We start from the raw sequence: 27,285 nt of genomic DNA, 5'->3' as shown, positions 1-27,285 counted from the left end.
CTTAACTTTTCTGAACCACACTTCCCTGGGAAGATCAAGGCACTGCTCATAAGTGTTTGGGCAGGGGGAGCCTGCAGGTTTCATTTCCTGACTGAAAACAGCTGCTGTGTGCTATACTCTTAGGTACCATGGCTCTTAAAAAGAAATAGCCTTGTAGCAATGATTGCACCAACAAATTTGGCATTCCTGCTTTTATATTAAATTTTTTTTATTGAGATGATGTAATTACAAGCATTTTAAAAATTATTTGCAACTCACTGGCCCTGAGAATAGGCTTGTTTTTGTTTTGTTACATTCATTTGATTCAGTCCCTTAGCCCCACACCTTAAAAAAACAAAAGCCATCATCAATAAAAACACTAGAATTTTATTTTTTTTAAAAAAAGACCTCAAACTCTGGATTCGCGTACAGTTGCAGTCTGACAAAAAAGATCTGGAGAATGCATATGTGGAGTTGGAAATACGGGGAGGATGGCAGCAACTTAGTGTTCACAGAAAGGGCCCCAGTAGTGTTCTCTGGATGGAGAGGCAGTCAACAGGTTTCAAACATTAATCCAGAAAATATTCTGCTGTGGAGCTGCAGCACGTCCTGCCTGACTGACCTGTGGCTCGTTGAGGCTTGTGGCAAGGTGATGACAATGAAGGTCCCGCTTAACCTTTGCAAAACCACTTAACCACTCAGAGCCTTTGCTGGGTGCTGAGCTTGGCAGGGATCTGGTCAAACCCCCTGTGGTCAGGCAGGGCCAGCCAGGCACAATGCCCAGGACCGTGTCCAGGTGACTTCTGTGTGTCTCCAAGGATGAAATGCTTCCTCCCTTTCCCCACCTGCTCTGGTGGCAAAGGCAGAAAGTTTGGCTGTTTTGCTGCTGGCGAATTCTACACTGGGAAATCAGAAACTGGGGGAGGGGAGGAAGGCAGGTGTCAGTGTTGGTGGAAAGACAGAGTTACCTTTGCTAGCCCTGGCAGGCAGCAACGCATTCCTACAGCTCAGGATGTTAAAGCTGTCTTTGCATTCCCATGGATCTGCCAGTGGATGTGAGGTCAATGGGAATCTCCCTCCTGCAGCTGCTCTAGCCTGCCACTTCTTTTTTATTTTTAGTCATACCTAATAAAGTCACTTCAAGACCCCAAGAGCAGTTCAAATCCTGTAGTTCCCACAACAGACCCCAAGGCCCTCAGTCCTGGCAGCTCCAGTGTCCCCCACACCATTCCCTTTGGCACCTGGAGACCTGGCAGGAGACAGGAAGGGCCTCTGTGGGACTGGCCTGTTCCAAGGTCAAAGGCTACTTTCATTCCAACTAGCATCAGCCTTGAGAGAACCCCTTCTCTGTGGTTCTGATGACATTGTCTTAAGATGTCCTTTATGTGTGAACTGGGAAGAGTTTCCAACAGCCACAAACATTTTTTCCCCTTTGATTTAGATTGTGCAAGTGGAAGCGACTGCATTTCTTTGTAAAGGTGAACATTTCCACTATAAAGCTTCCCTACTGGACAATGTGTGATTTTCCTGTCTTACCCAGTGCTGAGGATGCACCTAATTTGGTAGATAATGGTGAGGAAATGGGTGGATTGTCTCTGGCTCTCTGTATTCTGCAGTGTGCACCTTGGCCATGACAAAAAGCTGTGACTCATCAGAGCACTTTATGCAGAAAGTCTCTATTGTTTTTTTTTTGGTCCCTCACCATCTTTTAACAGCAGGCTGAAGAAAATAATGCAGTTATGCAGTTGTCTAGACTACAGCAGTAAAGAGGATGAATCATCCTCTGCAAAAACTTTCTACCACTGGACACCCAAGGATCCAGCTAGAGCCTTTCTTTATGTTCTTCATTCTTCTGATCACACTCCATCTATCAAATTCACCACTTCACTCCAGCTCCTGAGACCTGGCTGCAACTTGGGGGCCCTTGAGCAACGTGACAGAGCAACTCCTTGTGCCCTTGGTCTCAAGGGACCTTGGGTTTCAGATCTGTCACTACTGAAGTCCCACAGCATCTCCCAATCTCACGCCTCATGAGCTCCAAGGACTTCAGAGTCATGCCAGAGACAGGTGACACATTGCTAAAAACCACTCCCCTGTCCATTATTTTGAGGCAGAACAGATCAAGTACATGGTGTGCTGGGACTTGTAACTTACTGACTGTGATTTTATAGAAAAACATGGCTGGGAAAAGCTCAGGGAGAAATGTACACCCTGTCATTCCTCATCAGATACTGGCTCAGAAAAACCTCTCCTTGTTGTACGATGCTTATCCACACTCTTAACAAAGCTGTTCCTTCTACGACCTGTGACTCAATATTCAGTCTTTGGTGAGATTGGCCTATCTCTGTTTAAACACAGGGGACACTGTTCATTGCAGAGTGCCATTTTTTCCTGGATAGATTAACCCTCTTGTTAAATACGTGGAAAGAGCAAATGTCGTGTTGGTTTAATAGCTGATAAAAGCTCTATCATGGGAATGTACCTTGTTTTTTGGTCAAAATGGATTAGATTAGCCTTTTGATTTTTTTCCAGATCTAGTTTCTTTTATGTTTCCATTAAAGAGGCTTTCTGCTTTTAATGCACTGCTGTGGACGTGCTTTCTTTCAGGCACCATGTGATTCCTGCAGTTTTCCTATAAACCTCCTCCCTCTGCAAGCATCATTTCTGCTGCTAGATCTTCCTTCCATTCAAAGGACCCCTGCTGATGGATCACTGGACACCACAGACATTCCTGTCCTGGTGGTCCAAGCTGTGAAATGAAACAGGCCAGCAGTTTCTCTTGTTTGGGCATCAAGGACTGCTGAGCTTTCTGTGACCAAACTAGGCACAGCTCTTTGCCTCATGCCAAGCACCCTCAGTGCAGCAAACCAAATGGAGGCACCTTGCAACCAGAACAAAACCCCAAACCAAGAAAGCAACACAGCTGTAGGGTTTGTTTTTCTCTTGTCTTAAATCATGTTAAAAACAGGCAAGCTGGGACAAGCTTCCTTGATGGCAGAGCTGTAGGATGGGGGAGGGCAGTAGGAGGCATAAAAAAAACCCCAAATCCCAAAACAAAGCCAAAATCAATTACAAGATATAAGTATAGCTATTTGGTCTCTAGTTCTCTAACATCAGATTTTGGAGTGGTGAATCATCTACCTCTCCAGCAGCACAAAATGATCCTGGAGAGGCTTCTGAGTAATACAAACCATGTGATGAGTCCCTTTGCTTTCTCCCTGTGATGTAAGGAACAGTCCTTCACCTTTCACCCCAAAATTGCTAGCAGGTATGAGAAACACCCCTTCCTTCTGTAATTACAGAGGCTTCAGTCTTTCTTTTTATAGAAAACTCTGAACTGAAATTCACAACTCTGCATTGTGAATATACTGGGGGGAATTACATATATATTTTTATATATATATGGAACTTTTAGATATATATACACACATATATATGTATTTGTCCCCACCCTCCCTTCCCCCTCCTCCATTCTACCACTTCTTTGCTAGAAGGAGGGAAAATGTTAACTGATAGTCACTTGCAGAGGTTTGTCACATTTATTTTTCTCCTCTCTGGAGCACTTAGGTGATTGGTTTTGGTCCATATTCCAGCAGTTAACAGCCACTCAGAGTGCTCTTTGTGAGCCCAAGCTATGCTGGGAATGACAGCCCAGCCTACATGTGAAGGGTGTCTCCTCTTCATTTGACAGGTATGTGTGGGAAATTCTTTTGGTAGCTTCAACACATTTCCCAGTGGCAGCACATATAAATTGATCCAAGCAAACTGGAAGCCTTGAGCAAATCCCTTCTGTGTTGCTATTGTTTATGCAGTGTTGTGTCATGAGACTTGCACAGAAAATAAGAGCACTCTATTTCCATAGGAAAGCCTTCCAAAAACAAAAAAACCAAAAAAGAAGAAGCATAATCTGATGTCTTGTCCTATGTGAGATAAGGAAAGTCAAACTGCATGTTTATTAGGGAAAAAAAAAATGACAAAAAAACCCCAAAACTGAAACAAACCAAAAAGAAAGAAAAAACTCAAGGGAGACTTTGTAGGAACAGTGAAGTAGTGCATAAGTCCAGGCTTTCTCCCCTTGGCTTTCCTGCCAGCACCACTTCTGCCGGTGAGTTTGTTTCGTTAAGGTGCTTCAGGTCCTGCGTGGTCTTCAAGCTAGGCAGTGACCTCAAGTACTGCTCCTGTGCTGTTGCTTCCCCTCCCAACCGTGCCGACCGTCAGGCTGATGTTCCTCCCCTGGACCCACAGAGGTGCTGCACCTGTTTCCTTCAGCACTCGTCTTCTTGGTATATTTGTTCATCCAGTTCCTGCGATTCAAGGTGCTCCAGGCGGTCTGTCCGGCCGCTCATGATCTCATCTGGGGTCTTCATGAACCTGCAAAACAGAGAAACAAGTGCATTTCTCAGGGGTCTCAGCTTTTATCTTCATCAGCTTGTTGAGACCCCTGAGCTCTCCAAATCCCAAGATAATCTTTGCTGTATCCTGCCAAAGCCTTTGTATTTCCCAGCTTCTCCCCAGGTGTCTTCCCTCCTCCATACCTTGAAAGGAAACAAAGAAATCACCAGCCTTTACCCTGGCTTCTTGAAAGCCCAAATCTGAACCAAATCCATAGATTTTTCCAAAGAATTATATTTATTTCTTCTCCCTTATATTGTTTGCTGTTTTCATGTCAGATGACAGCTCGGCCCAGGTACACTCATGTGTGGTGTCTGGTGACAGAGACATGAAAGGTCTTGATGATCAGCATATTTCAAAGCACAAGCCCTTGCAAGGTGTGGGGAGGCACGGGGTTACTGGTTTGTGCAGGCCTGCGTGTAGGTGAGTGAGAACAGCATGAAACACCAAAAGAACAGAGGGGGAAAAAGCCAAGGTCCAACTCAGAACAAGTTCCAGGAATGGAAAAAGCCCTGAAGGAAAAAGGTTTAGGGCTAGGGAACTGTAAGCAAAGACAGTCTCTTCCTGTGTGCTTGTAGAAAGTGTGACTGCAGTGAGGCAGCATCCTCTGTAATGAATGCCACGGCTCCCAGCACCAGTGTCTCAAGGCAGTAAGTCTGCAGGGTGCTGGAGACAGAAACTGCCTCTGGGGAGGCATGGCAGCAGCAGGAAATGAGAAAGGACATCCACCAGCCTGCAGTTTAAGTCTGCAGTCTTGGTTTTTGCCAGGACACTATTGTGTACTACTGCACAGAGCACAGAAAGACTCTGCTTTCTCATTTTCAATTTTATGATTGAAAGGAAAAGAGAGTGACACAGGAAGGATGAAACACTGGTTTCAACACAAATCAGTTTCCCAACTCCCAAGCACTTCTGGAGAAATTAGGATGAAAGATGTTTATGCTGGAAGTGGTACAAAATTTCACAGTCTTTCATTAACAACATACTGGTTAACATGCAGCAGTATGAAATGTGTTAATTGTAAGAGCTGATTTTATTTCAGGTTGATGATATGCTCAGTGTCCTTGCCGCAGTGAAAACAAAAACAACCAGCAGGAGCCTCGTTACTAGCACTGACTCAGAATGGTCACTGCTAGAGCTTCTCAGCAAACACAGCATAGCCTGGAACTAACCTTTTGCCTTCCCTTCTAATTTTGGAAATCATGTGCATATATGCATTTAGGGGGAAAAAAAAGGGCTATGACTCACTGCTGTGTCACTGCTGGAAAAATGCTGCTGCAACAAACAGTGTTACAGTGGTGAAAAACTTGTATGCAGGAGTGGTGAATCAGTGCCTGGCTACACACTGCACCAAAGCCCACGGCCAGACCGTGCCCTGATTTAAACCCTGTGACTGCCCTGCTCATCTGGCATGACAATGAAATCAAAACACAGAGTGGTCCCACTGCCATGGGACCCTTTCCATGTGGGGCATGGGCTGATGTGAGCTGCACCACAGGATTTTGGGTATTCCTTCTGGTCTGTGCTTTAAGCCACATCAAGGAAACCTCACTGTGGGTATTTCTAATAGCATTTGATTACATGAAAAAAAAAAACAAACGAAAAACAACTCAACCCAGAACTGCATGAAAATTATGACACACTATCTGCGATCTATTTTGTTGCAGAAGAGACCCATCCAACCTATTAGAAATCCTTTTCTGACTCCATCTTACTTAAAGCTCCATACAGATATTTGCAGATGACAACTGCCTGCACGTAAAGTCACATTTCCTATTATTTCTCTGCTTGCAAGGAATAGCCAAGAAAGGCACATTAATAACTTGATTTTTTGCAGCTGTTCTTTTTCTCTTCAGATATAAATAGGTCTAAGAAAACAACATCAAAAAGTTTTTATTGGGAATTGTGCAAAGAAATGTTTTGCTGGGTTTTTTTTCCCAGTTTCCAAAGGAAATGAAGTTTATATAGCTCATGTTTTATGCTCTCTGGTGACCTTTGAATCTGTTGGTCAAATTGGCCAAGTCTGACAGAGCAACTGAGGTCTCCAAGGGCATTAAGCTACAATGGTTTTGAGAAAACAGGCAGCCTGGTTGAGAAGAGATGGACTCCTGTTTTGTGTATGCCCCCACTGAAGGGAGGGCTTCAAGAGAAGCACATTCAATGTTCAGCATCAGGAATTCCCCCAGGGCAAAGCAGTCTTCACACAAGGCCACAGAGATATAGGTACCCTGGGTACTGATGGAGCAACCTTGTTTTAACCTTCCACCAGAAAAAAAATTTACTACTGAACACTTGATTTTGCCCATGACTGCTTCTTTCCCTCACTCTCCCTCCCTATGTTTCCTTCTAAGAGCTGACATAAACAAGTCATTCCAGAGAACCCTTTTCAGCTGAAGAGAGTTTGAGTGCTAATGCAGTTCTGTTAGCTATTTAACAAAACAAATTCCAAGACTGCCTTCCTATTGTTATCATGTCCAAACACACTGCTAGATCCAGGCCACTGACAGCAAAGCAGTCCTTGGTCTGAGTTCAGTACTCTGAGGGTCAGATGTGCACTAGGATTTGCTGGTGTTGTCTGAAGAGGAGTGGAGTGCTCTCACTCTCAAGTTTGTACAAGCAGCTCCCTGCTTTAATGCTGTTTCAGGTTCTGTTTCCTGAATTCTTGGTTGTATCATCCAATCAGCTGTGCTGATTTATGAACAGCTCTTGCAGCTCCCTCTCTTCCTTCAAGGCAGCACCAAAGACGTGGTCACTGAGAGCTTCTCTTCTGTGATGTCCTTGAGGAAATGCCTGATCTCTGCTCAGCTTTCACAGGCAGCTGTGTTTGAGAAGTCCATTTGGGAGTAGGTTTTCCAGCAGTTTGACTGAACCTATTTATCTAAGGTCTTAAACAATGGCACAGCCTGCACAAAGCAATGAAAAGACTTCTGTTGTCTCCACTGATCATTGAGACAAGCCTGTGCTTTTTGTAAATTGGTGGGGCTGCCTTAAAAGCTGGGAAGCACTGCTCTATACAGCTTTTACAAATGTATGGCCATCTTCACCTGTGTTGTAACTGTGGCAATGAGATATCCCATACACAATTCCATCTTCCATCCTCAAAAAATAACTGTCCATAGAAAGAAATGGCAAAAAAAGAAAATTACCTGAACAAAAGCCTTTGTCCTGGCTCCTTCCGGATAATATTTAATTTGTAGTAGTGGCGTAGGGCTCTGGACATTTTCTCGTAAGTCATATTTGTTCTGTTCTGTTTTTTTCAAAAGAAAAAAGGAAAAAAAAGTGGTGAGATGATTCATTAAAACCTTCCTAAGCCCCAAAATGAGTGGCAGAACTATCACAGCTGCCTAAAGTAACCAAGACAGTCCAAGAAATTACATGTACCATTTTTTGCTGTTTGTGGGCCCACTCTGCCCCCACAGCCCTCATCACCTAAGTTTTGTGGGTCTCTTTCCACACAAGGCAATTTAAGCAAGGAGTTTAAAAGAATTCCAAGCAAGGCTTTTCTACAGTTTCTTGGAACACAGCTAACAAAAGACTTAATTAACTACAAGAGGAGACATTAGGTGGAGGGAGATGCTCATGCCAAGTGGGATGTGACAGGCCTGTTCTTACTGAAAACACCTTTTGTAAAAGCCTGGGAGTAGTGGTTAATAGGCTGAATCTGTCAGCAATCCCTGCTTGGAGCACTGTTTCTCTGGGATTCCCCTGCATTAACTAGTTGATGCTCACAGAGCACTGTGGGGACTGATAGCCTGCTTCTCCTCTTGTTACACAGGTGTAAACCAAGAAAACCAGTTGGGTTGTACATCTGCTTCTGTGACAGATCCTCCCCTTCATTCTGGTAGCTGCTGGCCCCAAAGGCCATGGGGCACTGAGGAATACTGAAGTGGGAGATGATTCATTGAAACCTTCCTCAGCCCCCAGAGGAGATGGCTCTGCTGAAGCTGAGTGTCACAAGGAAGAAGTGATAGGCACTGGCAGCAGAGCTGTCCCCAGATTAGGGACTTGGAAGAGCAGGATGAGCCCCTTAGGCTATGTCTACACCAAGGGGCAGTGGTTGCTGTCTGGCAGAGACTCCCAGCAGAGACAACTCTGCTGGCAAAGCTGTGAGCTGTGTGTGCACGAGTGTACAGCAGCCACCTCGCCATGGGCAAGAAACACCGAACCAGCAGAAGCACGTTTTTGTTCTGAGAGTCTCCATGTCAGGAGTTTGGCATCATCAAAGGAGACTGATCCACGTGCCTGAAACACCCAGTAAGAGCAGACCTCCTCTGCTTGCCCTGACTACAGTAACTCTGCAATGGGAGGCCACAGCAAGAACTCCTGTGGCAATGGAACACTAACAGGGACAAAGTTTTCCCTGCAAAATCTCCTAGACTCCTCACTGGGAACCTCCCTGAAATACTGTTTGTGCTTCTTCCATTTCTTATATGCTGAAAGGCCACTGTGTTGCACAAATGGCCAATGGTCTGAAGGAGCTTCAGTTTTAGACACCCAGCATGAGACCTGATGGCATGGCCCAATTATTAATGTTCAGGTTGGGTAAATTGGTAAGTTTCATAAAATTCCAATTAGCCCATATCTCCAGCATGTTCAGAACCACACAGGTGACAGCACAACCCACTGGTATGTCAGCCACTCTTCCCAGTTTTGTGTTGTCTGAGAATCTGGCCCATCATCCAGGTCATTAACAGACATACAGCACTGCCCCCAGAATCAATCCCTGGGGTAAAATGACTAGTGGCAGGATTTTGTGCCATTGATCACCATCTTTGCAGCCCAGCAGATCAGCCAGTTTTCAATCTACCTCACTGTATTCTTGTCTAGGTCATTAATTAGTCTGTCTTTGAAGCTGTTATGAGACAGTTTCAAAAGCATTTCTAAAAACAAGATAAGCTATATCCACCATTCTCCCTGAATCCACTGAGCCAATAATTTTGTTGTAGATGGATATCACAGTGGTCAAGCATGATTTCCCTTTTGTAAATCCATGCTGACTATTAATACATTCATATGAATATACTTATACACGTATACAGAAATATCTATACATAACTCAGCCCTAAACTATAAAAATCAGTAATGGCTTTCCAGAGAACAAACCAGGACCTGCCCTCTTAGAAGGAAATACATAATCCTGCAGCTTTTGGTGTCTGTCACAGGGCAGCCTGTGGAATCTGGGAGTTGCTGCAGACAGGAACACAGAAAGCTCCTGCTCTGTAGTACAGAGCTCCTTGTAAACTTCATCTTACCAGAATATCCTCAGCATCAGGTTTTAAGAAGAAGTAAGATGCCTTGAAAGAGAAGGATTGCTCATTCTTGCACTCATAATTTTTTAATTACATGCATTTATAACTAAAGGCCTTTAAACCAAACCAACAAGTTGGTTTATATGAATAATAGGTTTTAGTGCTTCAGGATGGATGCTTGGTATTTCTAATGTACACAGAATAAAAGATTCCAGTTTTCCAGTAGTAATTTATATGCCATCTTTTCTTCTTGCCCCCTGCTTATAACTGAATCCTGTGATGCTACAAGAGGCCAAGTGCTGCAGGAGGAAAATGGCATTGCTTCCTTACCTTGTGGTTTCCCCACAGCCGGGCCAGCCCATTGGGATCCACTATCCGAAAGATTTTGGATTCCTTATCTTCCCATCGGATGAAATTTTCGTACCGGCTGTCAGAAAGCAGCTGATAAACATAATCCCAAAGCAACCTACAGTCTGTGAAGAGAGAAGCAAGAAAATAATTACTTCTCCTTTTTTTTCCCTTGTGATTAATTCTGGAAAGGTGGATGGACGTATAGTGAAAGGACAGTTGGGATCAGGGCTGAAACAGCTGCTGCGACCTGAAATGAAAATGGCTTGGCTGGTATTGAGTGATGTTTGCAAAATGCACTGGAATATACAGCCCCTTCTGATGCATCCCAGTTCTCCTGACACTGACAGAGCATCTCCATCTCATCAAAAGCTGGGTGAGGTGACCTGCTGGTCTTAGTTGTGTGTTTATGGCTGTACTGAAGCACAGAAAGCTCACATGTTGGCCCTGATGCTGTTGCTGGCTGTTTTAGTGGAGAAATCACAAATCCTGCAAGCTGCTCTCCCTGCTTGAGGCTGCCCCTTTCTGTGCTAACATGCGAGTCTAAAGCATGGGCAATATTACAGCTTTCCTTTGTAGGCTCCATGTGTTATAAAACTGACAGCTTCTCCCATTTTCAATTTTATTTTTTGTTTTACTTTTTAAGGTTCCTGAAAAGAAACAACACCTAAGTATTATAATTACTTGAGTGCTATTGAGAGGTTAAATACTTTCTATTTGGATAATTGAATTCAAATTTCCTCTTGGCAAACACTCCTTAGGTCGCTAATTAAAGGTCTAACAGACACTTAAGTTTTAGTTTAGTGTTTTTCAGTTTCATGGCAGTCTCTTGAGACTGAGGAAGCCAAGAACTGAGCTGCTCCTACTTCCTGTTTGCAATGTGTGTGTGCAGCACAGAATAACTGGGAATATGGAATATGGAATGTGATTTGTACAGAGCTGGGGGTACTGCTGCTGTCAGAAACAAAAGGGTTTTCACAGCTCAGCTATCCAGATTTCTGAGGTGGCTGTGGGGTTGCATTTTACTCTGAAAGCAATATCAGCCTCTGAGAAATGGCTTGTTAGAGTGGTTCAAGGGCTGCCAACCAAATACATCCAGCTTCTAAATGCTAAAATGGATTCTTGTCAGCCTGTCTTTCTATTCCTGTTGGTCTGTCTGGGGCTGGCATGTCTTATAATGGGCATGATGACATGGGAATATAAAATACTTTTTGAGAAAGGATATGAATAACACATTTAGTGAGCACACCTGAAATGGACAGAGATTTTCAAGTTATTTTCCCACTTCCAAACTGCAAAGAGTATCTCTGACACCAGTACTGTCTCTAAAACCAGAGTTTAGTTTGCCAGTGCCCTTGCTTTATTCTCTCCCTGCCAGTCCTACAAAGAATAAAGCATTTTGTTTTGAAGAGATGGCATCTGGCAAAAATCACAGGTTCCCATTCTGGCTGAATGGTCACCTCATCCCTGACATCTCCAAGAGGAGAAATGTGAAAGGCAAGAGACAAGACTTTTTGCTTGGAAAAACCTTCTTTTCATTATAATTTTACATAGAAAAACATTTTCCACAGAAAAATGTCCATCCCCATTTGGGATTTTTCTAGGTTTTAATTTAAAAAATGAAACCTGGGCACAAGTCTCCCTGGACTAAGTAAGAGGTCTGAAAACTGAAGTTGAATTCTACCACTTGAATTTCTGTCATCTCCCCCTCACAAATTCACAAAACACAATTCCTCCATTGCCTTTCTGTCAGTGTTTTTGCACATACACACACAAAAGAAAAAGCTTATTTTTTACACTTCATTTATGATTCAAGACAAGGGAGATTATATTGCTCTTCTGGTTTGTGCCTTTTAATATTGTGGGAGGTTTTTAGATAAAAGGGTAGTAAGGCCCTGCTTAAATGGTTCTTTGACACAGGTGCAATCCATTCCAGAACTTTTTCAATGCAAGAAGTGTATAAAAATGTCTTTTTTAGTGCAAGAATCCTTGGAGTCAGCTGGAGGGATGGTGCTCCAGGCTTTGTCATATTCTTGACTGTTCAACCTAGGGCAGACAACCTCCAATTACAGCACGTTACAGATCACATTTACAGTTCTGCAGAGATATGATTTACACTCCTCTTTACTTTCACCTCATCATTTGCAATAGGCAATGTTATTTTTAATCTCTCTCTCTCACATTCAAACACACACCCTGGGCTCCCTTCTGCACAAAACCAAAGAAGCACACAAAAAATCAACCTGAGATGTCCAGGTGGAAATAAGGAGAGCTTCAGATGCTAAGAAGAGCTAGGATTCAAGCGCAGATTTGGGATTTTTGTTGTTCAATTAGTTTTTAGGATGGATTCAGGCAAAGCTTGACTATAAATACACTTCAAATGAGAGAAACAGATCTGCATCTTGAAATCTTCACAAGAAAAATCATAAATGATAAAGGGCCCCATCCCATATTCTCAACTGATTGAGCTGCTCAGACTTGCAGAGGTATTTAGTAGGCTGGTGGAACTCACAAAAAACCCCAACCACCCAAGTATCTGAGACTGCTGTTTGCTTCAACAATAAAACTGAAAATCCTTGAAAACTCTGCTTGGTTCCTACAACCACTTAAAAACTTGATTTCAAACCATATGGCTGTCTATCAGCAAATTTAGATAGATGACTCAGTTGCAGTAATTTACTGAGCATCAGGGCAACTGTGGCAATTGTGTCTCAAGGAAATAGGAAACAAAAAGCATTAAACACCAGTAGGAAAGATTCAGGCTCACTGCATTTCTTCTCCCCAGAGCTGAGAGCTCCAAACACAGTTTGTTATCCTGGAGCAGCTGATGCTTTGCAGCACACTTCAGCTGTGTATGAGCTCTGCTTGCACAGGACCTAAAGCAGCTTCCTTCCTTCTAGTTTCACTTGGGCACCTTTAGAAACTTGAGCACAGGCACTCAAGGGGTTTTTGTTTGTTTTTAACCACAAATGGTTGCCCTATATATCTTTCTCCACAGATTGCACAGTAAAAAACTAAGAGGTGGGGAGGGTTCTCCCTGACTGACAGAGGATCACTAATTAAATAATTTACCAGTAGGGACCATCTTTAACAGGACATTAGAGGCAATGAATCCAGGCTACCTGGGAACTCTTAGAGCTTGGATTATAGCAGAGCCCATCTGCAAGCCTGTGAAATTGGTCAACACCCAAGAAGAGGTGATGCTAGAAAATGCTTTTAAAAGGAGCTTCTCTGCTAGGAAAAGAGGCACCTCCACAAAAGGCTGCTGGAAATGACAGACAACATGCTCAGGCACAGGGTGGGATTCTTGGGCTGCCCTGTGCTGGGCCAGCAGTTGGACTTTGATGATCCTTGTGGGTGCCTACCAGCTCAGGATTCTCTATGATTCTGTGATACAGAAAGTTATATTTTCCAGGAAGGTCAAAAGTGTCATGTGTATTTTTAGGAAGGACAGAGGAAATGGAGAGAAGGACTTGTATGTGGCTGGTTGTTTTGTAAATGTCTATCACTTGTATGAGGGAAGCCTGGATGGTGGAAATGACTCCCTGAAGATTCCATCTCCTCCTTGGCTGTCAGAAGGCCCCTGAAGGAGCTGCTGCATGAGGGGTGTGTGTTGGCTAGTGAGTAACAGCAAAAAGCACATGGATGTTGCTGAGGCCAAGCAAGTTTAAAAGTGTGGGAGATTCAATCAGGGAGTTGAGTCAGGGCTGGTACCTAAATTGTTTGAGCATGCTGTGATTTCCTGCCTTTTGGCTAAAATAAGCTTACTTAGAAAGCAACTATGCCTCCCTAGCACAGGGAAACATCATTTCCCCCTAGCACACACAAACTTTTTTTTTTTAAAGTGAACTCAGATGGTTCAACTTTGAACATTCTGCAGCTACAGAAATTTAGCTGCAGATAGAGCTGGGACTGAGAGGCTTTAAGGTGATGTAGTTGGGGGTGGGAAGGTGGAGTGCTGAATGGTCTCATCAATGTGGAAATGGCTCCTAAAGACTGGCACTTCCATGCCCTACCATTTTCTCAGCTGTAATACTGAGCAAGTCTGAGCTGTGTAATTAGCTGGGAATTAGGGCAAACTGCAGCTTCAAATGGAGAGGTATGGCTACAACCTTCCTCCTGCAGCTAATGCTTCCAGAGGGACTTTTACAGTTATGTACAGGGTAGTGATAAGGTGTAGAGTACTTAGCTGTTCTCAAATTGTCTGCCATAAGCACTGCCCTACATGTGCAAGAGGCAGCAGTTTCCCACTCCTCCTAATAAAAACCATGTTATTATTAATTGATTAGGCAGAGTCTTCTGAATACACACCTAAAGAATACCAGCATATAAATACTTCCTAATAGCTATATGATAGTAATAAATATCCCTTAGAATTGAAATACCATCTGTAAATGAAACATTATGGATCTTAGGTTCCTCATATTTTGATATTTGTCCAGCCATTACAAATGACTTCTCCAGTATCATTTGGCCGAGGTCATCTTCATGTTACAGTAGTGAGAAGTCTCACATCTCTGCTCTCTAGGACTAAATAATGCTGTTAATAATATAGCCACATGCATGCTAAAGACCTCTTTTGTTCAGGATATAACATTCTCCATCACTGAAATATTCCTTAAAGCACACACTCTATCTGAGCCCTCTCTTGTTTAAATGGGACCCATGGCGCAGAGCTGGCTCTCTTCATGTAGTAACTACCAAAACCCTCTGTAACCACAGAAATGTTTTGTGAGACCCACCCACATCTTGCACTGGAGAGCATTATATAAAAAGTGTTTGATCTGGCTGATGACTGCCTTGGAGCCCAACATGGCTCCACACAGGAAGAGATGCCAAAGGAATGTTGTCATACTCCCTCTGACATCAGCTGAGGCCTTACCCCTTGCTGTGTAGGTTAGCCTAAAATCTCTCCAGCATGATTATCATTTGACTTAAATGGTTCTGTGATTTCTACCAGCTGAAGAGTTCCCCAAGCTCAGCCCCATTTATTTTACAAGCTGATGTGTGCTTCAGCTGCCTTTGTTCAGAGTGAAGCAAACAATGGCTGTTCACAACTGAAACTCATGAATAGAACCCTGGAAGTTCTCTGGCACTTTAGTTTCTCTAAGTACACCCAAAGTGTGTGTGAAGACAACGTAGTGATGCTCACAGTGTCAGAAATGATGAACTGATGTAATTCACAGTCACTGGAGCTGGGGAAGGGCTTTCAGTCCCAGAAAGTCTCTGACCTTGGGAATGCCACTGTCAGAGTCCTGGGAATGGTCTGACTGAGGAGTTTCCTTAACACACATGCTGCAGGAGCATTGTGCTGTATTGCTGTCCAACCTCAAGATCTATCCAAGACATGTTCCTTTTAGCAGAGAAAACCAAAAGAAAAAAGTAATCAAGTCTCATAGTTAAGGTTTCAAATGGCTATGAGGCCTGGGGGAGCACTGACCAATCCTGAGATGGAGCATCCTGGTCATCAATGTCTGTTAATCCATGTCCAGGTCACTAAGGAAAAATAGTTTTCTTTCTGTGAATGTTGCTGCTGGAAGCAGGATGGTAAGCTGGTACAGTAAAGCCAATGTTTTTTTTTGTGGAGAAACCTCTTGACAGACAACTGTTTGTTCAGCTCAGTAAATTCAAGCTGGGGCTGAGTAAAGAGGTTGCCAGATCACACAATACAACAGTTACATGTTGCTTCTGTCTTGTACCCAAACACTAAGTGGGAGATCAGGCAGAAGGAGAGAGGAAACCTGAGACAGTCATGCTGCTAACAGTTGTACTGTGAGGTTGTAAAAATAACAGAGCAAGATGAGGCCAAGCTCTGTCTTTGGCAATAAAAACTTGTACAGGGAAGGAGGATCCAAAATATACCTCATGTGGTTGTAGAAAAGAGCACTGAAATCACAAGGAATGTGTAATTGATGGATCACAGACCATTTGATAGATGAAGACTTTGAAAGCTAAAGACAGTTGTATCTGTCTTTACAAAAAATACTGTATTTTTTGTATTTTTTTCTTCCTCTCCCCTTCTTCTGCTCCATCCCCCCATCCCCACCACATAGATGGGCATTTTCAGTGTTATCTTCAAGTGCTGTTCTTTCCCTGCTCCACCACAATGGCAGAAAAGACTCCTGCTAAATAAACCTGTCTCTGATTCTCCTGTGGCTTTTCCTCACTTTACTACTAATGAAAGGCAATGACTGGAAAAGAAATTCAGCCTCTGCCTTTTCATATGCACTTCTTACAAACACCTCACAACCCCTTTGACATCAGAAAACCAGCCAAACACATTAATGATGGGAATTTAACAATTAAGAATGATGTTTTACCTTCAGAATTGTACTTTAGAGAAGCTGGCAAAAGCAGGAATTACTTAATTGCGGCAAAGGCATTCCCAACAAGGGTAATAATTTTTAACCCCACAATGTGAGAATCTCTACTATCTTCTGACAGTTCAGTCTTAGGTTTAGACTTCTGTTTTTTTTTCCAAACAGAAAAAAATTACTGTCTGTAATAGATTGCTTCCTATGAACCTCACTTCTGTGTTCTCTCAGAAAGCCCAGAGTACTGTGGGAGGTGTGAGCATGGTTGGAGGACACAGCTCCTGGTTTGTTCCCAGGAAGTCCCTCCTGAAGGGACTTCATAAGCCATAAACTGGTGATTTCTGATGGGTCCCTTGCCAAAAACCGAGATGTGACCTTCCCCTCTTGGGGTTAAAACTCCACACTGAGACATGGCCAAACCCTTCCCTTCCCTTCCCTTCCCTTCCCTTCCCTTCCCTTCCCTTCCCTTCCCGGAGATGGAGAACACCCTTACCAGTTTAATGTTTGCATTTTAAGGAACATAAACTGATGTGTGTTCTTGTAAGTGATTGGTATTAAAGCCAGATTTAAACAGGCCTGTCTCTGGAGACAACGAAGTGTAGTGTCAACACTGTAAACAAACAGTGTTCTCTCCTGATTTAACTAAGAGGATTCAAAGTGATCCAAGTTTGCTTTGTAGAAGAAAATCTGAATTACTGAAACTCTAGCCTGAAGGAAGTGTGCAGTACACAGGGAAAATAAGGGACCTGTTTCCATTAAAAGGCAAATTTCTTAAAAGAGAGTGTAACATCCTGCTGACCCCAAGGGATGCTTGGGGTACTTTGAAGCCACTTATCTGTCTAGCCATGGGATGTAAATGGGTGCTACAGTACAGTAATGAGAAGAATGAAATCTAAACACCTGAGCTTTCCTCTGGCCTGGTCAGTCCTGGCTTTTGAGCAGACCTAAATAAGCCCAGACTGCAATTTCTGCTCCTGTAACTGTGCAGTAGGAATGAGACAGCTGTGATGCAAGACACTTCACATAAAACCTACAACCACCTATCCAAACCATTGCTATTCAGCCATTGTTTGAGCTTGAGTGTCATTAGTTAAATTTGCAGGGAAGGCCCACTTTCATGCCCAAATTAATTGTTAATGCCATGTTAAGAAGACTCTCAAGGTTATAAAGAAAACTCCTATGAATATGAGCTCTGTGAGCTTGACTCTCATCCACACTTCAGTCTCTCCAGCAGTCTGGCCTTCCACAGGGGTTCCAAGAGACATGGCATGTAGTGGAAATGTAAAAGTTACATTTACATTACATGCCATGTCTCTTGGCATGGCATGTAATGTAAATCTACATACATTATCATTGTCATATCCAAATGGAAGTGACAGGCCAGCATTACACCAGGATTTTCATGTTCTTGCAGGGCTCCAATCTGTCTGCACGAGCTGCTGCCCTACAGGAAGGAAGGTCAGTTCCCTGGAAAACAGCTACTACCAGAACTTCTACCACTTACAGCTTAGAACTGCCAAAGTGAACCAGTCCTTTGCCTTTCTCTAGGCTGCCAGTCTGTAACTTGAAATTGCCCAGCTGCTGCGACCATCCTGTCAAAGCTGCCCCCCAAAGTCTGTGTGTCACCAGAGCTCCACCAGCCACTTCTGTGCTGTCATGGAATCCTGCTGGCTTCATCACTCATGACAGTGGAGAGGACAGCCTTGGTGCTCTCAGGTGGGTACACAGGTAGCTTCCAAATGGTATTAGCAATGCTATGTGCTGTCCTGAAATCAGCTGTGTGTTTGATACACCCCAGATATGGCTTCCCCTCCTGCTGCCAGGGCACTGCTGCCTCATGCTGAGCCCGCTGTTGACCAGCACCCCCTGTGCAGGGATGCTCCCCAGACACTTCTCTCCCCATTTCTATATGTGCCCAGCACTGCTCCACCCAAGGTGCAGAATCTATCAGCTGGAGCTGTCAGATTTCATCCCATCAACCACAGCCCAATGCTCCAATCTATGGAGACCCCTCTCCAAGGCATCTTGTCCCTCAAGAGAGCCAACAGCAACTCCCCACTTTGGTACCATCAGTAAAATTGCTAAAGATGCATTCAAGTTCTGCATCCAGATTGCTGATAAATACATTGAACAGGACTGTCCCCAGAAGTGAGCCCTGTGGAACAGCCCTGTGGAACACTGCCAGCCAGATATGGCCCCATGCACTACAGCCCCCTGAGCCCTGCCCTTAGACAGTTCTTTACCCAGTGTACTGGGAACCTGCTCATCCCACAGCCATGCAACTCAACCCTGCTGTGAGTACAAAAAGCCTTCCTTAAAATGCAGAACAACTATACCCACCACCTTCCCTCAATCCACTAGCTGGGTGATCTTATCATACCAAGATAGCAAACTAGTTAAAAGAAATTTACCTTTGTGGCTGTCTGTGCCTGATGTCTGCATTATTCTTTAAATGCCTTTCAATAGTACCCAATATTAACTTTTTCATCATTTTTTCCAGCCCTTCTATGAGGGCTAATGGTATCAGTTACAAAACCTGTAACTAAGTTGTGCTTTGATGCTGGTTTTCACCCTCTTCACTACAGAGGCATAACTGTTCTTTGCCTCCTTTCCCACTCTCCCTCCCTACCATCCAGCATATACCATTGCATAGCAAACTGTGCTTGTACAGCTGTTTTGTACAGAAAGAAAAAGAAACTAATGTGTTGTAACACATTATAAATAATAAACCAATGTGGTGCATTTGCCTAAAGGATTTTGCTGGTGTATGGGTAAAAAAAACCCTAGAAGATTATCCTATGATGTGACACAGCTGTAAATGTCCCATGGACACATGTGGAGCAGACATGGGCACTGGGGCTCTGGTCCTAGTAGCTAAGTAGTGAGGAGACACTGAAGTTTGGTGTCTTCTCATGTTTAAACTCTAAATGTCTATTGTTACAAATCTGACAGCTCAGTCAGCTGAGCTTTTCTTATCCTCATTAAAAGCTTTCCAGCCCAACTCCAAAGTATAAACAGAAAAAAGTACTAGTTGATTTTCATTTTTTAAAGCCCTGTATTTGTGAAAGGGGTATTCCAGTGTCCCCTCCTGTCTTTTCCCCTCCTAGACAAGTAATTTTTTCAAACAAAGGAGGAGAATCCATGATTCTGTTCCCCCTCCAAACTCTATCCCCACATAAAACAATCAAACCCCTTTGGAAGACCTCCCCATGCTCAGAGCCCATCCCAAGCCCTGTTTTGCAGATCTCAGCAGAATGTGAGTCATTCATGGCTGATGGGCTCTTACCATGGGACTGCATTTTTGGTTTTGGCCATCAGACTGTTTGTATTGAGATGTCACTTCCACATGCCTTGCCACAGGTGCACGGGGTTCATGCTACACCCCTGTACTCTCAGGATGTGTGGCACACTGAGAGGCTGAGGTAAACCAGGAGCAAGTCTGGAGGCAACCTCTGTCACGACTTCAGCAGGGTAAGAATCCTGTCCATCCTCATTCCAACAGCAGCCAATGGCTTTATGGCCTAACCAACACAGTGGCAGACAATGTGCCTCCCAACAGTTTAAACATTGCCTGGCTTCTCCTCAGACTCCTGAAGGGGAAGAAGCAAATCCAGCAGCTCATAAAGTCAGATACAGCCCAGTTGCTAAGGTAACCCAGCTGATAAGAGCAGCTGATAGATAACACCAGGCACAGGACTCAACTGCCTTCAGATTTCAGCATGCTGTGGATTAGTGAACAAGTCTCTCAGTCCTAGAGCTGCTTCAGAAAAAGACATTGGGAGCTGGAAATCTCAGGGGCCTCAGTTCAGGGGCCATTACAATCCAACCAGAGAAGCAGTAGCTTGTACCTGCTCAGCAATGTATTCCCCCTCAAAAGAAATATCCAGAATTGTATTAGTGAGTTTTAAGAAATCAAAAGTGAGGTAAATAGCACCATGCCATTACCTTAATTTGGATGTTTCTAAGATTGTTTGAATGATGTTTCATTCAACCTCTATGTGATAAAGGTTAGGATGAAACCAACCCTGTTATAGTTGGATAGTCCCATAACTGCCTCTTGCACCTTGGGGAAGTACCTTTTACAAGATATCAAAGCCCTAAAATCCTTGATAACAAAACCTTCACAGTCCTAGGTTCATGGGGACTAGAATTTCCAGACTGCAGAAGGGCTAATTTAATCTTGATTTAAACTGCAATTGTGTAAAAAAAAAAAAAAAAAAGAAAAAAGAAAAAAGGTATCTATTTTCACCCCACGGGGAGAGATATCCTTGGAGATAGTTTGTGGGGAACCAAGATTGACTACTGAAAAAGAATAAGCCATATATAGAATTCCTGCTTGCTAGAGTCCAAGTTAGGACTTGACTACCAAAAGTGTTGCTGCTTTAAATTAACAGTTCCAGTATGGAAAATTCTCCATTACACTTCTCTGCTGAACTCCCCTTTTGAGGGGAGTTTTTAATATTTTTCATATTTTCACATGCTGTTAAGTAGATGATGCCTGAATTACATCATTTATCCCTTGCCTGGTGCATTTACAGGGGATGCAAACCTGCTTCTTGCTCATCTCAACATGGTGACCTCCAGTTCTGACAAAGTTATGCAAAAGACTTGTGCATATTGTGTTGAGAAGATAGCTAACCACAATTTTCAAGATCAACTCTAGCCAATAATGAATAATATATGTGACCTTAATGAGTAATATAAAGATACTTTATGCCTCTGGCTTTGCTAGAAAAGTGTTAAATGGCCTTAGATGAAAAGATAATAAGACCTTCAACTTGAAAACCTTTGCTGTACAAGGGAAAGTGCTTTACCAGTAAAATTAATATTTTGAAAAATGGTATTACATAAAAAGGTAGGAAGGATTAGTCAGCCAGTGAGTAGAGGTCATTGTTTTGTCTGACAGAAAGTCCAGAGCTTTATTGATCGACCTCCTGAAAAGAGAGTATTTGTGTATAGCAGCAAGCAAAAACATTATTTTCTTTCTCAGCACCAACTAATTGCATGCTGCATTTAAAACCACATTCAATCTACAAGTAAACAGATTCATGAGGCTGTTAGGTGTCTTAAGTCCAGGGAAAATTTCTGTACAATATAAAACATCTGAGCTGGGAACAGAAGATGTTCTGGAGCACTGCCTAAGGTTTTAATCGGCAGCCTACCAGGCTTCCCTAGCAGCTCCTCATTACTATCTCCTCTGAAAATCACCTGCATCCAAGTGGTTAAGCCATAAGAAGTCAAGGCTCTTCTCACCAGGGTAAACAGTTGAGTACTTAGCTCTGGCACTGGACTCTTGGTAAATCTTCTCATTGCCCAACCCATCAGTCATCCTCATCAAGAAAACAGAAGTAATGCCAGTGATTTCTAAAAAGCCCCTTTGAAGAATTTATCTGCATTGATGTACATTTGCAGTTTAGGAGCCACATCTCACACCTTTCATGGTCTCTCTCTCACACTGAAGTGACAAGCATGGCTGGTCAAGCACCTCCATGTTAACTATGGCAGTAAAGGTGAGGACACTGAGATGAAAAATACATTTATGATGACATAAAAAATAAAACACTTATTGGCAAGAGCTGAGAGATGGGTGGGAAGCAGCTAGAAAGCTACTTTCTTTCTAGGGGGCCTAAGTATGCTGCCATTGAATTCAACAGCTCCAGTGAAGTTGACATCAGGCATAAAGCATGGGTTGTCTAAATGCTTGGTAGCAATCCAGTTTTTATCACCTTTAAATTAGCTGTGAGCTCTTTAGAGGGTGTCTCTACAGTTCAGGGGCCATTACAATCCAACCAGAGAAGCAGTAGCTTGTACCTGTACAGCAAATGAGGCATGAGAACTTTTACAATTAAAGGACTTGGGCACCAATGGAAGTACACAGGCCAATTTATCAGCAGCAATCAAATCAATCTAACCAAGAGCTCTGTAATTCCCCAACCCTGGGCCATAAAACACTGCCCTCATCTGAACCAAATGCTTGAACACACTCCAGGTTTTTCTGGCATTAAATAATTCACCAGCTATTTCAGGTATGCCACCCTTGCTTGTGGGTCTCAGCCAAAACATGGATCTGCAGGAGAAAGCACCTAACTCTGCAGGTTTAGCCTTTGGAAAACATTTTTCATGGCTACACATACTTGCCAAGCAACTGTGTTAGGCCCAGATTTCCAAGGGCTTGGGCTCTGTTGCCCTGCAAACAACACAGGGATAGAAAGGACATGGGAATTTACTGGGGCTGGTGTCATTGGACCCACTGCACAACGTGCAGAAACTAAAGATTACCAACTATGTAAGAAAATTCCTAAGAGTAAAGTAAAAAAATTACACCACCACATACTCCCCATATTTTTTCCTACATTTATTTCAGACTATGGTTTATTCTTAAAGAATGTTTTCCTCTGGAAAATAAAAATTAACTGCCTTGATCTCCCAATAACACTTTCTGGGAAGGAAATCTCCAGTGATGCGACCAGTCGGGTATTTTCTCTGCCATAACTTTAAGTATATTTATTAACTTGCTGAGAATTTTGTGCGTAATAAAAATCAAAAGGAGAGAGACAAATGTCAGCCTGGCAAAAATGTCAAAGGATTAATTTCTGTAACTCATCTTTCTGTTAGTGAGAGGATCATGGTTCTTGCTGTGCTTGATCTTGACTAGATAGTAAGATATGTATCTTTGGAATTTAAAGGAGCAAATCTTAAGACAACAGAAAATCTTCCTCATTAAAACTGAAGCAGCACCACATCTGTAACAAATTTAAGGCATGTAAGGACAAAAAAGAACAAGGTGTTTGTAGCTCTGTGGACATGTGCAATACCTCACAGGAGCTGAGGATCACATCAGGTCACTGCTGACACAACTGCATGGAATCTTTCTGGGTGTGGTGTGTATTTGCATCTCTCAAAAGAAATTGGTTACTGGGGCATTCAGCGTATTTCTGAAGTGGTTGGATTCCTCTTCCCCCTCTCCCTGTTTACAGTTCCCTTTGGAGTACAAGAAACATTTTCTGTAACCTCAGCTTCCTGATTCAGTGGTTGTGATGTCAGTTATTTACGATAACAAAAGTGAGACAATGCCTGTGGTTTGTGTGGGACAAAGCCAACCTCGTTTCTGTAAAAAGGGACAGTCCTGATGTGAGAAGCCCAGGAAAGGCTATGAAGTAGGACTCTGAGGTGGTATTTCATTAGTGCTGCCAGCTTCATAATGGGCTTGACACTGCACTATTTCAAAGGCCACTGACAGAGGGTTTCTTCATTTCCACAGGATTGGACACTAATGTGAATGGACCTCTTCGAAATCCTCTCTTTGCAGAGCAAGGCTTCAGAGATAGGTATCTTGGGAAATGAATGGATTGCTAGTGGGTGGAGAGGCAGCGAGTGTCAGGATGCAAATGTTTCAATAGCAATTACACATTCTGTGGTCACAGGCAAGTCATTCTGCACCTCTGCTTACCTGTCATGAAACTCGTGTATTAATACTGCACTGCCTAAGCCACAGATGTAGTGAAACTTGCACAATGCCAGTAAACTCTTGATGTCACAGAGTAGCAAAAGGAAAGAAGAAGCCCTTAAAACAAAGCATGGTTAGTTATGAATGAAGAGCACCAGCTTTGGTGTAGCTTGTAGAATAATGTCCCTTACCTGCTATCCTGCCGATCGGCATCGCGTGGTCCTCGGGAGGGGAGACAGACACCATGATGTGGTTCATATAAGCTAACTCTTCTCGGTGAGACAGGTTGATGGGCTTGACATCCCTGTGCAGCCCATCCTCAGACAACCTCGGTGGTTTGAAATCGGAGTGCCTGGGGTTCAGTATCAAAGGATGCATGATTGGGCTGGGCATCAGCTGGATGACCCTGGTGTTTTCCTGGCGAGGGCTGGAGGGCTTCTGGAGCACCTCGGAAGGAGGCGGGCAGTGGTTGTTTTCTATTGGGGACACTGAGAGAGGATAGGGCTCCTGCTGGTTGTTCTCATGCTGGTGCCTTGTCCCTGGCATCCTGTCGGCCGGGGACAGGCGGCGCAGGGTGCTGTCCATGGGGGACTTGAGCGGGCGCTGGTCGGGGTCTGGCGATGGACGGTGGTTGTTGGTGATGGGCGACCGCGAGCGATGCAACAGTTCAATGGTTGGGGGGTTGTGGTGGACTGCTTCTGCAGATGGCCTCGGGGTTCTCTGCACAAAGCTATCTGTGGAGGAAAAAAAAGGCCCCAAAATACAGATTGTCTATTGTGATCAAGGTGTAGGATCTACTGCTGACAGCTTGTAAATGTTTTTTATTTATGTGACCAGTAAAGATCTGCATAAATGCAGATAGTTATTAATTTCTACACAGAATGAAAACAGTGAAAACAATCTCCCTCCACCACCATGTTAAAACAGTTCCTTGGGAAACACACTAAGAGAAATCCCATTTTGAGGAGCTGACTGTACACTTGTGACGAAAGTGTGTTTCTGCACAATTTTTTTGAAATCCTTCTCATGCCATTCATGCCTCTCTGTGTCATTGCTCTTAATACCATGATGAGCACTTTAAGGTAGAAGGGAAAGAAAAAAAGGGAAAATGTCTCCAGGAAAATACTGGGTATTAAGTTTTAGATGGTAGAGGCATAGGTCAAGGTAGAGAGTAACTCAGTTTGAAATGTGAACCGGGTTGTTTAAAAAAACCCTACTGGTAGGAAGCTCTTTATGAAACCCTATATTTGATCCCTGCCTTAATTTTAAGAGCATGTTACATCTTCATAAGGACATTTTCATCTTCTTTTATTTAGTCTGTAGTGTCTACTGATGGAATGCCCCACATAAGCACTTACATGTCTTCAGCAGGAGGACTTCTAGCAACGCTTTTGCATGAACACGCTTTCCCAGCTATGATGCTTAACAGTAGTAGGGAGATAAATCACTAACAATCCTCTCACAAAATTAAAATTTTTGCCAGTGCAGACTTTCAGGTTAGCTAAGGCCATCAATTTTGACTTGGGAAACTACTGACAAAGAGGAAAGTACCACCAGAGCTACCGTGACTAACAGGTTTTTATCAGAAAAAACAAAGATCAAATTTCAGTGGTGTTTGTTGAAAGCCTTGGGTGATAAGAGAAGGAAACTTCTGGGTACGTGTCAACAACTGAAACAAGTAGCTGCCTATTTGAGGCTGCCTGTTTGTTCACTCCATTTTCTCTGGATATGAAATTATTCTCTTGCTCTCTTGCCAAGGCAGTGATACCTGTTTGAAAACCCTGTCGAGTGAAGACTGAAGGGCTCCTGCTGCTCTGGAAGCCAGGCAGGCATCAGAAGATGGATCAGCACATACCCAGGGGAAGGCCTAACCAGGAAAAGCTCAAGTCCTGAGAAAATGCAGTGCCAGGCAGTGACATAGCATCTGTAGCAGAACACTAAAGTCTACAGGAAAAGCTGGAATTTTAGGCAGAACCTACATTGCTCTAGAATACTTATTAAACACACTTGTGGTCCCAGACAAGAAAAATGCATTTGTAGGGCTGTTCAAGATGCTCACAATGGAACAGCTGGAGGACATGAAACTCCAGAGCTATATATTGTTCTTGCTTAAACCCAAACACTTTTAAATACAATCTGGCCAGCAAATGTGGGATGGCCCAAATGAAGATCAAAGAGGGAAAATTTACAACTGTACCTACTCTCTGTGGCTGCTTTCCTTAAAGTCCCCTTTCTTTGCCACAACAGAAAGAAAATCAACTCCCAAATTTTACTCTTATCTTCTACAGACCATCCACCCCCATCACTGTACATTCAAATGCACTGTGCTCATTCTTGGCCTGTAAATACAGACCAGAATATTCTGTTGTTTGTCCTATTTATTTAATGCCTTGGCTGAAGGGAGCACCTATCTTTAAAGCAGAAAGGAATGCCCTGCTGTGCTTTTCACCAAGCTCTCTGGAAACATTAGCTGGCAAACTCCAAAGAGAGGTGTTCCTACCTGTCTGCCTCCAAACCATGGTGATGCTGAACCTGGACAGAGAGGACAGAAAGTAGAGACCAAGGAACTCTTGGAAAAGCAGGAAGAGGAAACACCACAAATGGATACACACTAATGGTTCACTTTCCTTCAAGATCTTTTTCTTAAAGTACTTAACAAAAGAATCCCCTCATGGCCAAAGATGGTGTTTGCCATAAAACAATTCCAACTCAGCTCCAAGCAAGACTGCTACAAACGACCCTGAACAGAATAAAATCCTCATCACATTCATTCCTTGGCACATCTGGTGGTTGTACGTTGAGCACATATGGTATATAATTTCAGGCTGCACTGGATTCACTCTGGATCTTTATCCCAAATGAGCAACATTTTTCTTGAAGACAAAGCTGTGAAAGGAAATTCACCTCCCAGGAAATTTGCTGACCTATCCATACAGGGATGGGTGGGGCTGCACTTTGGGAGTGAGCAATTGCTGGCATGAGAGTCCCAAAGATTGGCACTCTCTGCTTAGCCATGAAAGAAGTGCAGGGAATGACAGTGTAAGCTTCCTGCATGGCATCCCATCCAGTGACTCAGAGCTCTGTCAGAGGGACCACTGGAGATGAAGGTAATTCACTTTCCATTGCTCATCCCTCTGCAGGGACAGAGCCCATTCCAAGCCAATATCCTGAACTGCAGTCAATTGATTTCTAACAGCCAAACCCCCTTTGTTTAAGCCTAGTAAGAAACCACTAGAGGGAAAGCATTTAAAAGCAGGATCATACGTATAATCCATTAGGAAACAGGCAAAAGAGCCAGAAGATGGAAAAGATCACTGCAGTAAGGAGAGATGGTAATAAAGACACATCACCTGTGAAGTTTAACCACTCAAAATGGGGCCAGGGTAAAATCTGTCCCCAGTGTCACAGTCTGTGAGTTAGCCTGGGTTAAGTTCTGCTCCTTGCATTCATTCTTCTTTTTAAAGTAAGTTGTATTTTGCTGAGGCAAAATGAAAACTCAATTGTGATAGTTTCTCCCAAGTGACTTTGTAAAACAGGAAGAAGTAATGTCAAAATA

At 43.3% G+C, this 27,285-nt stretch overlaps 1 protein-coding gene across 2 annotated transcripts in view; it reads right to left on the bottom strand.

Moving 5' to 3' along the window:
• Nucleotides 1-346: 346 nt before the first annotated feature.
• Nucleotides 347-27,285, bottom strand: part of ETV6 (ETS variant transcription factor 6) — a 127,205-nt gene continuing 100,266 nt past the window's right edge. For both annotated transcript variants that reach the window (XM_054631376.2, XM_054631377.2), the window contains exons 5-8: nucleotides 23,921-24,463; nucleotides 9,951-10,093; nucleotides 7,518-7,618; nucleotides 347-4,350 (exon numbers count right to left, since the gene is read on the bottom strand). In XM_054631376.2, the coding sequence (XP_054487351.1) occupies nucleotides 4,245-4,350; nucleotides 7,518-7,618; nucleotides 9,951-10,093; nucleotides 23,921-24,463 (893 nt within the window). In that variant the 3' untranslated portion in view covers nucleotides 347-4,244. The remainder of the gene's footprint in view (nucleotides 4,351-7,517; nucleotides 7,619-9,950; nucleotides 10,094-23,920; nucleotides 24,464-27,285) is intronic.

Source organism: Agelaius phoeniceus, chromosome 5 (genome assembly GCF_051311805.1).
Source record: "Agelaius phoeniceus isolate bAgePho1 chromosome 5, bAgePho1.hap1, whole genome shotgun sequence".
Lineage (NCBI taxonomy): Eukaryota > Metazoa > Chordata > Aves > Passeriformes > Icteridae > Agelaius > Agelaius phoeniceus.
This window is presented reverse-complemented; position numbering and strand designations above follow the sequence as displayed.